The sequence below is a fragment of the Esox lucius genome, chromosome 9, assembly GCF_011004845.1.
Source record: "Esox lucius isolate fEsoLuc1 chromosome 9, fEsoLuc1.pri, whole genome shotgun sequence".
NCBI lineage: Eukaryota > Metazoa > Chordata > Actinopteri > Esociformes > Esocidae > Esox > Esox lucius.
This window is the reverse complement of record NC_047577.1, coordinates 4,383,383-4,397,689: the sequence shown is the minus strand read 5'-3', so window position 1 is coordinate 4,397,689 and position 14,307 is coordinate 4,383,383. Positions and strand designations below refer to the sequence as shown.

The window sequence follows — 14,307 nt, the reverse complement described above, 5'->3', positions numbered from 1 at the left end:
ATCTGGACAGGAGCGTGTCTTTTTTTTACGTTTTAACTCTGTACAGTTATTAATTGAAATTGCAGTATGGATTTTATCTGGTAATGATTACGTGTCCGAGTCGTGCAGTTTTTAGACTGAAACGAATGTGAAACTTACAAACATAGATATAAAGCATAGATGGGACTTTCGTCCCAATAGGTCCGCCATCTTACACGTGATGGTGGTATTTTGGGCAGCAGCAAATTGCTCCACAAACATGGAAGATACGAAGGAGGTGGGAAACATTCATCGTTCATCAGTATTAGTGTAAAAAGGTATGGTAACATTCTTCATTTCATATAGCGTGTTCAATTAAGAAAGTTACCCATACTATAGCTGTTTACGCGTGTTAACCTAAGTATCAAAATTATGTTTGTTTTTTAAATTAACCGTCTCTAGCTACATTAAATAATGAATGAATATTTCACACAAGGTATGTAGTAAAAACTAATGTTTTCGTCAAACGTTATTACTGTATATAATCAGCAGATGGCTGTGTTGGATAGCTTTCCTCCACAAAAATGTAGCTGCTACTGGCCTCCAGTTAGTATGCTACTGTTAGCATACACATTCAGTAAGCTAGCTAGCTACGTTTACCATGACATGACTAAGAGTCATTTTTAAAATTAAATTATAATATATGTGTGTATATACATTATATACATATATCATAAAATAAAATCACAGTTAATTGATATCATAAGAAATAAATAAATGTCCATTTGAACACCTCCCATGTAAGATGGCTGCCAAATTGCTCCATTCTGATATATAGGGTCTCTATAAAAAGAATCCTATCTAGTGGTATATTATCTATGCTTACAAAAAGTCTTGTGTTTCCAGACCTGACGCACCCAACAGTTATCTTTCTTGAGAGAAAAACACTTGCATAAGATTTGGGTAGAGATTAAATCCTATTGTTGACTGACTGCTAACCAAAGGTCATATTTGAACTTTCCAAACGCATCTATTGACATCCTAGGTGACTGCATTCCATCGACCAAAAGTAAGTATTGATTGAGATTTTAAAACATAGAAACTATACTTCAGAGCAACCGTGAAAATGATGTTGGATGTTGAGATCAAAAGAAAATCTAAAGCAAAATGTACAGAATTGTACACAAAAATTATTATATCAGAAACAAAAAGAAAAAAAGAAAATTATTTAAAAACAAAGCTGAGCTAGACAGAAATAAATGTTGTGTGCTTGCTTGCTTGATTACATTAAAAAAGCGTAGTACTTTAAAGTAAAAGAAAGTTGGTTTGGTCTTTTGAACTTTAATGGTTCAAGAGACACTGTTTTTGAGTAAATTAACGCAAATAATGCAAATTATGATAATTTAAATTGTCATACGAGTGTAAAAATGTTATGTTGGGAAAGCCTTAACCTATGTAACAAACATATTTTAGTGTCTCTACATTGAACGATTCAAGAGAAGTTATAGAGTTAAGTACTGTTATTAATGCAAATTAGGTAAATTAATATAGTCATAGGTAATAAAAGGTTAACAATGTCAAGTTGGGATAGCTTAAACATGTGAAAAAACATAACTTTGTTCTCCCTACTTTTCATGGTTCAAAAGATACTGTTAGAGGGTTAATTAACACTAATTAGGCAAATTAAGCAAATTAATAGTGGAGTCTATGAAGAATTTGAAGTTAGCTTGGTGTCTCTATTTGAAACAGTTCAGAGATACTCTTAAGAGTTTGTTATCACAAATAATGCAAATGAGGCAGATTCATGTAGTCATAGTCCATACATATTTACTGGTTTAATCTGAGATAGCCTTAACATGTTATAATAGAAATGTTTGTTAAATCACTGAAGCTTGAACTGTTGGACAGAAACGGTTTTAGGGTTAATTAATACTGTTAGAAATATTTTATTAGGCTGATTGAAGCACTATAGATAAATATATTCCATTTAGGATAGCTTTAAAGATTTTAAGGTGTTACTTTAGCTTGATTCACCATGAAGCATGATGACTTTGAATAGAATCCTCTGTATCCTTCTGGCTCCCATTCAAACCCATTTTGACTTCCATTAATAATATCACACTTAATGTAGCATCAAAACTCAGAATGGAACATGTCCAGTTGGGTCAGTGTGAACATATCATCGCTGGTTTGGAGTTGATCGCTTGAACGATGTAGGAGGAGATATGTGTAGAGGTTTAGTTTGTATTCGGGCAACACCTCCCGTGTTTCAGGCTTCTCCCAAACACCCAAATCCAGACTGGAGAATGGGTTCATACACTGATCCCAGTTTTTAGGGCTATACAAAATACAAAGTTATTCTGAACCTAACTCTGGTATCTGGCAAAAAAAATGTTTGAGGGGAAAACTTTTTGTAGATAAGGTTACAAGAATTTAGGGTGAGAAGCTCAGCCACCCGTGAGGAACTTGGAGTAGAGCCGCTGCTCCTTTGGATCGAAAGGAGCCAGTTGAGGTGATTCGGGCATCTGGTAAGGATGCCCCCAGGACGTCTCCCTAGGGAGGTGTTCCAGGCACGTCCAGCTGGGAGGAGATCTCAGGGTAGGCCCAGGACTAGGTGGAGAGATTATATTTCAACACTGGCCTGGGAACGCCTCGGGATCCCCAGTCAGAGCTGGCAAATGTGGCTCGGGAAAGGGATGTTTGGGGTCCCCTGCTGGAGCTGCTGTCCCCGCGACCCGATACCGGATAAGCGGATGAAGATGAGATGAGGTTACAAGAATTATCCATGCTTAGGCTACTGTCAGGAAACACATTAAAACGATTTAATATCAGATAATTTCAGACAATATCACACAAGAGACATTAATCAAGGACAATGCATAACTATTCTGAAGTTTGTTTTCTTTAACTGTCTCTTCATAGTGTCTGACCTGAGGATTGTTCTGCTGGGGAAGACTGGATCAGGGAAGAGTGCAATAGGAAACACCATCCTGGGGAGGGAAGCCTTTAAAGAAGACATGTCTGCTAAGTCTGTGACCAAATGGTGTGAGAAACAGAGTGGAGTTATGGATCAGAGGAGGATTGATGTCATTGACACTCCAGGGCTCTTTGACACAAAACTGAAGGAAGAAGAAATGAGGAAGGAGATGGGGAGGTGCATTGACATGTCTGTTCCAGGACCCCACGTGTTCCTCATGGTGGTCAGACTGGGAGTGAGGTTCACAGAGAAGGAGCAGAACACTGTGAAGTGGATTCAGAAAAACCTTGGAGACGACGCCTCCATGTACACCATTGTGCTCTTCACTCATGGAGATACTAAAGAAGAAAACAATCAGGGAGTATTTGGAAGAAAGCACAGAGCTACAAAGGCTTAACAACAAATGTGGAAACAGATATCACGTCTTCAACAATAACAAGAAGGAAGACCAGACTCAGGTCACAGAGCTTCCGAGGAAGATAGATGAGATGGTGGAGGCGAATGGAGGAGGACACTACACCAGTAAGATGTATGAGGAGGCTCAGAGTAAGATTAAATGGGAGGAATGGAAGAAATGGGGAAAAGAAAAGGCCATTGATTTTACAAAAATAGCAGTGGTAGTAGTAGTGGGAGTAGTAGTGGGAGGAGCAGTGGGAGGAGCAGTGGGAGTAGCACTACCCGAATCAACTCTATTAGTTGTTGGATCAGCAACATTCCAACGTCAAAAATTATTTTGATCAAGTCGGTGGGTCAAGGAGGAGATAAGAATCTAAAAGTGTCACAGAATGTATCATTTAATAATTACATATTATTACCTATTGCTGGATTTGGCCTTTATATCCTTAATTCTAAACCGGTTCTTCAAATTCTGAATGCTGATTGGCTGATAGCTGTGGTATATGAGACTGTATACCACGGCTATGACATCACATATCTCAGGCCATAGCTTGTAATTTGTCCATGGTACTGATTGGCCCATAGGTGGCGTTGAAATAATCATGTTCCCACTGCCCTGTTTATGTGAAGGTCTGGTACAACGTGCTGGTCTCTTCTGTCAGGATAAACAAAGTTGACTCGAGAAAATATAAAGTCAATACGATGGATTTTCAAGCATTTATAACAAAAATAAAACTCCTCCCATAAAGCCAATTGACTTGAGATTTTATATGTTGGTTCATGATATAGGCGTAACAATATTTTGACAATGCAAAGCAATGTGTTCCAAAAGGGTGTAAAAAGTCCTGGACAAAAACATGTGTTGAAACTACAAATGCTTGTAAGTTTGTACTCAGAAGTATTATGGCGTTATATGTTGCCACACTGTGATGAGTGACTATGTGAAATGTCATGATATTTTCACATATATTAATCCTTACCTGAATGTATGTACCCAGGTTTTCACAAGTGGAGCCATTTAAATATTATTCAGTAAAAGTGTGGAGAATTGTAGGTAGGTTTTATAACTGATTGACATTTTGTGTCGTATATGTAGGAAACCGGATCTTTCATGCACCACACCTCTAATTTCTTTGGAAATCACTTTATAACAGCAGTGAGGCATCAGGGGGGGTTTGGAAGATTTACATGTTTTATTATTATTATTAATAGTATTAGTTGTAGTATTACTTTATAAGCCTTTTGTGTATTTTATTTACATTGAAATAACTTGGTGATAGTGAATGTGTAAATTTTCTAAATGTTTTATTATTGTGTTTGGACTATACATAAATAATAAAAACAATGAATACGAAACTTCACTGCAGATTCTTGTCAGCATTTTATTTCATCACATTCAGATGATGCAGGATTTGCAGGCCTAGTAGTGTATCACAATATTACAGTGGATGTGAACAGATCATGTCTATGACTGGTATTAATTAGTGTCCCTGGTATCCCCTAGGAGGGATGTTGTGTATTTTTTCATCCACAACAATATTTTATTCCTTTATTCCGGGGGCGTTTTCCTGCAGTTTTCTGCCACCCCCAAACTTCAGTTACATAACCTTAACGTCCACTCCAAATGGGTCTATAGACAGAAACGAATGTGAAAGTTAAATACATCTGTGTCCAGACTTGACCTATTCCAGAACCTTTTATTTTACTTTTGGTAAATACACTTGCTGAAGATTTGTCTGGACAATATATTTTTTTGGTAAAGTGAACGCTAACTGGAGAAAATCAGAGCTACTGCATTCCATCGATAAAAAGTAAGTATTGACTGAGAGTGGAGAGCTCAAACTTAGTTGGGATTGATGACGGAACGGACTAATCACTTGATCCTCGCATTTACCAGTCAGTCAGAACAGAGAACCAGTCAGTGTTCAGACCCGGTTAAAGAACTATGGCTTCCTTGGTTGTAAATGATGTAATAAATAGTGTCGATAACAGGGAACACGGTGCACCACTTTATTGATCCAAAGCCTTTGACATCGTGGATCACTCGTTACTCAGATAGTTATCTGGTTAGCTGGTTTGAAAATCTCTTATATGTAAGATCTCAGTGTGTACTCACAGTAAGAGTTAAATCTGACATTTTACATGTTAGAGGGGGTGACATTTCTTTCCCTTTAGGGATGTTATGTATTTTTTCTTCCACAACAATATTTTTTTCCTTTATTCCGGGGGTCTTGGCCGTTTTCATGCAGTTTTCTGCCACACCCAAACTTCAGTTATGTAACCGTGACGTCCACTCCAAATGGGTCAATAGACAGAAACGAATGTGAAAGTTAAATACATCTGTGTCCAGACTTGACCTATTCCAGAACCTTTTATTTTACTTTTGGTAAATACACTTGCTGAAGATTTGTCTGGACAATATATTTTTTTGGTAAAGTGAACGCTAACTGGAGAAAATCAGAGCTACTGCATTCCATCGATAAAAAGTAAGTATTGACTGAGAGTGGAGAGCTCAAACTTAGTTGGGATTGATGACGGAACGGACTAATCACTTGATCCTCGCATTTACCAGTCAGTCAGAACAGAGAACCAGAAACGAATGTGAAAGTTAAATACATCTGTGTCCAGACTTGACCTATTCCAGAACATTTTATTTTACTTTTGGTAAATACACTTGCTGAAGATTTGTCAGTGTTCAGACCCGGTCAAAGAACTATGGCTTCCTTGGTTGTAAATGATGTAATAAATAGTGTCGATAACAGGGAACACGGTGCACCACTTTATTGATCCAAAGCCTTTGACATCGTGGATCACTCGTTACTCAGATAGTTATCTGGTTAGCTGGTTTGAAAATCTCTTATATGTAAGATCTCAGTGTGTACTCACAGTAAGAGTTAAATCTGACATTTTACATGTTAGAGGGGGTGACATTTCTTTCCCTTTAGGGATGTTATGTATTTTTTCTTCCACAACAATATTTTATTCCTTTATTCCGGGGGTCTTGGCCGTTTTCCTGCAGTTTTCTGCCACACCCAAACTTCAGTTATGTAACCGTGACGTCCACTCCAAATGGGTCAATAGACAGAAACGAATGTGAAAGTTAAATACATCTGTGTCCAGACTTGACCTATTCCAGAACCTTTTATTTTACTTTTGGTAAATACACTTGCTGAAGATTTGTCTGGACAATATATTTTTTTGGTAAAGTGAACGCTAACTGGAGAAAATCAGAGCTACTGCATTCCATCGATAAAAAGTAAGTATTGACTGAGAGTGGAGAGCTCAAACTTAGTTGGGATTGATGACGGAACGGACTAATCACTTGATCCTCGCATTTACCAGTCAGTCAGAACAGAGAACCAGTCAGTGTTCAGACCCGGTTAAAGAACTATGGCTTCCTTGGTTGTAAATTATGTAATAAATAGTGTCGATAACAGGGAACACGGTGCACCACTTTATTGATCCAAAGCCTTTGACATCGTGGATCACTCGTTACTCAGATAGTTATCTGGTTAGCTGGTTTGAAAATCTCTTATATGTAAGATCTCAGTGTGTACTCACAGTAAGAGTTAAATCTGACATTTTACATGTTAGAGGGGGTGACATTTCTTTCCCTTTAGGGATGTTATGTATTTTTTCTTCCACAACAATATTTTTTTCCTTTATTCCGGGGGTCTTGGCCGTTTTCATGCAGTTTTCTGCCACACCCAAACTTCAGTTATGTAACCGTGACGTCCACTCCAAATGGGTCAATAGACAGAAACGAATGTGAAAGTTAAATACATCTGTGTCCAGACTTGACCTATTCCAGAACCTTTTATTTTACTTTTGGTAAATACACTTGCTGAAGATTTGTCTGGACAATATATTTTTTTGGTAAAGTGAACGCTAACTGGAGAAAATCAGAGCTACTGCATTCCATCGATAAAAAGTAAGTATTGACTGAGAGTGGAGAGCTCAAACTTAGTTGGGATTGATGACGGAACGGACTAATCACTTGATCCTCGCATTTACCAGTCAGTCAGAACAGAGAACCAGAAACGAATGTGAAAGTTAAATACATCTGTGTCCAGACTTGACCTATTCCAGAACATTTTATTTTACTTTTGGTAAATACACTTGCTGAAGATTTGTCAGTGTTCAGACCCGGTCAAAGAACTATGGCTTCCTTGGTTGTAAATGATGTAATAAATAGTGTCGATAACAGGGAACACGGTGCACCACTTTATTGATCCAAAGCCTTTGACATCGTGGATCACTCGTTACTCAGATAGTTATCTGGTTAGCTGGTTTGAAAATCTCTTATATGTAAGATCTCAGTGTGTACTCACAGTAAGAGTTAAATCTGACATTTTACATGTTAGAGGGGGTGACATTTCTTTCCCTTTAGGGATGTTATGTATTTTTTCTTCCACAACAATATTTTATTCCTTTATTCCGGGGGTCTTGGCCGTTTTCCTGCAGTTTTCTGCCACACCCAAACTTCAGTTATGTAACCGTGACGTCCACTCCAAATGGGTCAATAGACAGAAACGAATGTGAAAGTTAAATACATCTGTGTCCAGACTTGACCTATTCCAGAACCTTTTATTTTACTTTTGGTAAATACACTTGCTGAAGATTTGTCTGGACAATATATTTTTTTGGTAAAGTGAACGCTAACTGGAGAAAATCAGAGCTACTGCATTCCATCGATAAAAAGTAAGTATTGACTGAGAGTGGAGAGCTCAAACTTAGTTGGGATTGATGACGGAACGGACTAATCACTTGATCCTCGCATTTACCAGTCAGTCAGAACAGAGAACCAGTCAGTGTTCAGACCCGGTTAAAGAACTATGGCTTCCTTGGTTGTAAATGATGTAATAAATAGTGTCGATAACAGGGAACACGGTGCACCACTTTATTGATCCAAAGCCTTTGACATCGTGGATCACTCGTTACTCAGATAGTTATCTGGTTAGCTGGTTTGAAAATCTCTTATATGTAAGATCTCAGTGTGTACTCACAGTAAGAGTTAAATCTGACATTTTACATGTTAGAGGGGGTGACATTTCTTTCCCTTTAGGGATGTTATGTATTTTTTCTTCCACAACAATATTTTTTTCCTTTATTCCGGGGGTCTTGGCCGTTTTCATGCAGTTTTCTGCCACACCCAAACTTCAGTTATGTAACCGTGACGTCCACTCCAAATGGGTCAATAGACAGAAACGAATGTGAAAGTTAAATACATCTGTGTCCAGACTTGACCTATTCCAGAACCTTTTATTTTACTTTTGGTAAATACACTTGCTGAAGATTTGTCTGGACAATATATTTTTTTGGTAAAGTGAACGCTAACTGGAGAAAATCAGAGCTACTGCATTCCATCGATAAAAAGTAAGTATTGACTGAGAGTGGAGAGCTCAAACTTAGTTGGGATTGATGACGGAACGGACTAATCACTTGATCCTCGCATTTACCAGTCAGTCAGAACAGAGAACCAGAAACGAATGTGAAAGTTAAATACATCTGTGTCCAGACTTGACCTATTCCAGAACATTTTATTTTACTTTTGGTAAATACACTTGCTGAAGATTTGTCAGTGTTCAGACCCGGTCAAAGAACTATGGCTTCCTTGGTTGTAAATGATGTAATAAATAGTGTCGATAACAGGGAACACGGTGCACCACTTTATTGATCCAAAGCCTTTGACATCGTGGATCACTCGTTACTCAGATAGTTATCTGGTTAGCTGGTTTGAAAATCTCTTATATGTAAGATCTCAGTGTGTACTCACAGTAAGAGTTAAATCTGACATTTTACATGTTAGAGGGGGTGACATTTCTTTCCCTTTAGGGATGTTATGTATTTTTTCTTCCACAACAATATTTTATTCCTTTATTCCGGGGGTCTTGGCCGTTTTCCTGCAGTTTTCTGCCACACCCAAACTTCAGTTATGTAACCGTGACGTCCACTCCAAATGGGTCAATAGACAGAAACTAATGTGAAAGTTAAATACATCTGTGTCCAGACTTGACCTATTCCAGAACCTTTTATTTTACTTTTGGTAAATACACTTGCTGAAGATTTGTCTGGACAATATATTTTTTTGGTAAAGTGAATGCTAACTGGAGAAAATCAGAGCTACTGCATTCCATCGATAAAAAGTAAGTATTGACTGAGAGTGGAGAGCTCAAACTTAGTTGGGATTGATGACGGAACGGACTAATCACTTGATCCTCGCATTTACCAGTCAGTCAGAACAGAGAACCAGAAACGAATGTGAAAGTTAAAAACATCTGTGTCCAGACTTGACCTATTCCAGAACATTTTATTTTACTTTTGGTAAATACACTTGCTGAAGATTTGTCAGTGTTCAGACCCGGTCAAAGAACTATGGCTTCCTTGGTTGTAAATGATGTAATAAATAGTGTCGATAACAGGGAACACGGTGCACCACTTTATTGATCCAAAGCCTTTGACATCGTGGATCACTCGTTACTCAGATAGTTATCTGGTTAGCTGGTTTGAAAATCTCTTATATGTAAGATCTCAGTGTGTACTCACAGTAAGAGTTAAATCTGACATTTTACATGTTAGAGGGGGTGACATTTCTTTCCCTTTAAAGTATACCCCATTTATATTAGGTCTGGAACACTTTAGAAACATTTGGGTAGCTCACATTAACCAGTTGTGTGTGGTACAGAAAGTATTTCACACTAGTGCCAAAGGGAAGCAAATTCGTTGGAGTTGGTGTAGAATATAGATTTTTTTTTCTAACTCAACGGGGAAGTGGGGAAAAGTTGCATAAGAGAGGCTAAGTTTTTAGCCATCACATCACGGAACTGCACGCTTTTCAAGTGTCGGTATTGTGTCTCGACATCACGTTTTTAATATGTCGCTAGACACCATAAACCTTTGTTAAACTGACTAATGTTTCTTATTAAGTTTTCCTCCACCACAAATAGCATCGAACTGTATGTATTTTGCCAGTGGCCGTTTTAACAGCTTATTAGCCATTTGCGAATGACATTGGTACGGTAACTATTAATATAGGTGACGAAAAAACGAGAAAATCGTGTAGCCAGCAAAGTGTTTGACTCTCCTGAACAAATCCTGAAGCATATGGATTCTCCATGTCAGTCACTCACTCATCAGTCACTCAAAGAGACATTCGCTCTTCTAGGACGGCTCTGCTTATGCGGTCCGGCAAATATTGATGGTGTGGTCATTTTTATGTATTTAAATGTTCAAACACAATATTCTATTCAAAGTTTCAAACCCAAAGGATTCTATGGATAATGATGATGCTTCTTGGCCAATCAACCTATAAGACCAATTTGAAAGCTTTAAGACCGCCCTAAATTGTAGTTGCATCAAATGTTTATAAACATTGGACTATTTAATTTGCCCAATTGTGTTAATTCACACTAAAACTGTATCTTTTAAACGGTTCTAGCTAGGACAAAACCAGTTTTGTTTCACATATTCATGCTTTCCCAACTGAAAATGCATAAACGTTTATTGGCATTGGCCATATTAATTACCTTAATTTGCATAAATAACATTTATATACCCGAAAACAGTATCTCTTCAACTGTTCAAGCTAGAGAGATGAAAACAACTTTGTTTATCATGTCTAGGTTGTTCCAATTAAAAATTCTTAAAACGTGTATGGAATATGACTATATTAACTATCTTAATTTGTGTAATTCACAATAATTAACCCTAAAACTGTAAATCTTTGACTGTTCAAGCTAGAAAAATTAAACCAACTTAATTTCACATGTTAAGGCTATCCCAAATTAAAAGTCTTAACTACATTGTTTATCAACTATGATTATGCTAATTATTGTAATTTACAAAATCAGCATCAATTAACCCTTAACATGTGTTGCTGTTCAACAGCATCTCTTGAATCGTTCCAGCTAGAGGTAATAAATCAACATTTTTACATGGTTTGTCTATCCTAACTTAAAAGTCTTAAACTCAGTAGTAGATTAGACCCTTTGTCATGATTCTCATGACACGAAATGGCGTGTGCGGTTTAGAAAATGATGGTCATCTTCTTAGCGGTAGCATCAGAAAGTTTTGTGAGGGGCTTTACTGATGGGGTAGCCTGGAGGGGCAGAGACTGTGCCCTGGTGACTGACGTGTTACCACGGTGACATTGTGAGCTCTCGTGAAATGGTATATTCCCCAGTTTCATGGCTGTAGTGCCAACAATAAAGGAACTGCCTCTGAGCTTTTCCTTTGTGTTGACACGACACACACTGCAAACCATCACCCCCTCCTTAAAGTCCAGCCATGTTCTTGGAACACCTTTATTGTATCAGAATTTCCTTATTATCAAAATTATTAACAAAATGTACCCACATTGGGCGACTGGCGAGTTCTGCTTTGGGACCCCTAACCCTACTCTGAAAAAGGTTCCTAAAATCTTAGTTGGGGTAAATACACTCGCTTAAGATTTGTGTGGATAAAATATAATTTTTTTGGTAAAGTGAACGCTAACCGGAGAAAATCAGAGCTACTGCATTCCATCGATAAAAAGTAAGTATTGACTGAGAGTGGAGAGCTCAAACTTAGTTGGGATTGATGACGGAACGGACTAATCAGTTGATCCTCACATTTACCAGTCAGTGAGAACAGAGAACCAGTCAGTGTTCAGACCCGGTCAAAGAACTATGGCTTCCTTGGTTGTAAATGATGTTATAAAAAGTGTCGATAACTTTATTGATCCAAAGCCTTTGACATCGTGGATCACTCGTTGCTCAGATAGTTATCTGGTTAGCTGGTTTGAAAATCTCTTATATGTAAGATCTCAGTGTGTACTCATAGTAAAGGTTAAATCTGACTTTTTATGTTAGAGGGGGTGACACAAGGCTTGATTCTTGGTACATTTCTTTTCCTTTACATGAATGATATTGTTCAATCTGTTGATGGTTGTAACCATTGTGATGGCAATTTCTAAAATCCAAAGTTCTAAGAAAATGGTAGGTAAGACAGGAGAAATCAATTGCGCAATAAGCGGTTTTAATCTTGCTTGCAAGGAGAAAGTATACAGGTTACAAAGTAACGGTGGATAGTTTCTAAATAAAAACATCATTTCGACAGTATTTATTACATAGGGAAAAGGGGTAAGATGCTGCCATCTGTTTCATGTCAATCAAACACCTTTCCCTTTGTTCTATCACACACGTCAAATGCTATCTTCCCCAACCTTATCCTTCCTGCCATGTTTACTGTAGTGTTTACCCAAAGGGGCCAACTGGCCTTACTGCCCCCTTGCTGTATCTTCTCCTATCCTGTCCTAAAACCCATTGATCTGCATCTGGACAGACAATAGATGCCCCCTATGCAAATACCAGATCCCACACATTCCTATACCTATCTTAACAGTGGGACTCAGTCCTTTATACAGTCAGAATACATTGTATAAGAAATTTCCACAACACCATATTTCTGCAGATGCCACTGTGTTATATCCTGGTGCTTTAAATTATACCCCAGCTATGATAGGCCTGGAACACTTAAGAAACATTTGGGCAGCTCACGTTTGTTGAACTGACTAACGTTTTTTATTAAATTAATCCCCACCACAAATTGCATCAAACTCTACACTCACCTAAAGGATTATTAGGAACACCTGTTCAATTTCTCATTAATGCAATTATCTAATCAACCAATCACATGGCAGTTGTTTCAATGCATTTAGGGGTGTGGTCCTGGTCAAGGCAATCTCCTGAACTCCAAACTGAATGTCAGAATGGTGCGAAAAGGGAAAAACATCCAGTATGCGGCAGTCCTGTGGGCGAAAATGCCTTGTTGATGCTAGAGGTCAGAGGAGAATGGGCCGACTGATTCAAGCTGATAGAAGAGCAACTTTGACTGAAATAACCACTCGTTACAACCGAGGTATGCAGCAAAGCATTTGCGAAGCCACAACACACACAACCTTGAAGGGGATGGGCTACAACAGCAGAAGACCCCACCGGGTACCACTCATCTCCACTACAAATAGGAAAAAGAGGCTACAATTTGCACGAGCGCACCAAAATTGGACAGTTGAAGACTGGAAGAATGTTGCCTGGTCTGATGAGTCTCGATTTCCGTTGAGACATTCAGATGGTAGAGTCAGAATTTGGCCTAAACAGAATGAGAACATGGATCCATCATGCCTTGTTACCACTGTGCAGGCTGGTGGTGGTGGTTTAATGGTGTGGGGGATGTTTTCTTGGCACACTTTAGGCCCCTTAGTGCCAATTGGGCATCGTTTAAATGCCATGGCCTACCTGAGCATTGTTTCTGACCATGTCCATCCCTTTATGACCACCATGTACCCATCCTCTGATGGCTACTTCCAGCAGGATAATGCACCGTGTCACAAAGCTCGAATCATTTCAAATTGGTTTCTTGAACATGACAATGAGTTCACTGTACTGAAATGGCCTCCACAGTCACCAGATCTCAACCCAATAGAGCATCTTTGGGATGTGGTGGAACAGGAGCTTCTTGCCCTGGATGTGCATCCCACAAATCTCCATCAACTGCAAGATGCTATCCTATCAATATGGGCCAACATTTCTAAAGAATGCTTTCAGCACCTTGTTGAATCAATGCCACGTAGAATTAAGGAAGTTCTGAAGGCGAAAGGGGGTCAAACACAGTATTAGTATGGTGTTCCTAATAATCCTTTAGGTGAGTGTATATCTTTTGCCACTGGCCGTTTTAACAGCTTATTAGCCATTTGTGAATGACATTGGTACAGTAACTATCAATATAAGTGACGATAACTGACTTTTTCATCAAGTGAAAAGACGAGAGAACCATTATATTAATGTATAATTCAGTGGTGAACCGTGAGTAATACAGCTGGGCCTTCACCTCGGCCATCACCGCCGTGAAAAGAAATCATCGCGGAAAAAAGCAACAGTACGATGAATTGAAAGGGTTCAACGAGTGCAATCCTTTAATTAACGATGACAAGGACATAA

The 14,307-nt window shown here is 38.4% G+C and overlaps 1 protein-coding gene across 1 annotated transcript; it reads left to right on the top strand.

The window, feature by feature from the left end:
• Window positions 1–745: 745 nt before the first annotated feature.
• On the top strand, window positions 746–4,675 carry LOC114839799 (GTPase IMAP family member 4-like). The gene is given in 3 exon segments (XM_034294558.1): window positions 746–1,027; window positions 2,881–3,275; window positions 3,277–4,675. Coding segments are annotated over 3 exon segments (792 nt in total). The 5' UTR covers window positions 746–1,026; the 3' UTR covers window positions 3,673–4,675.
• The last annotated feature ends 9,632 nt before the right edge of the window (window positions 4,676–14,307 follow it).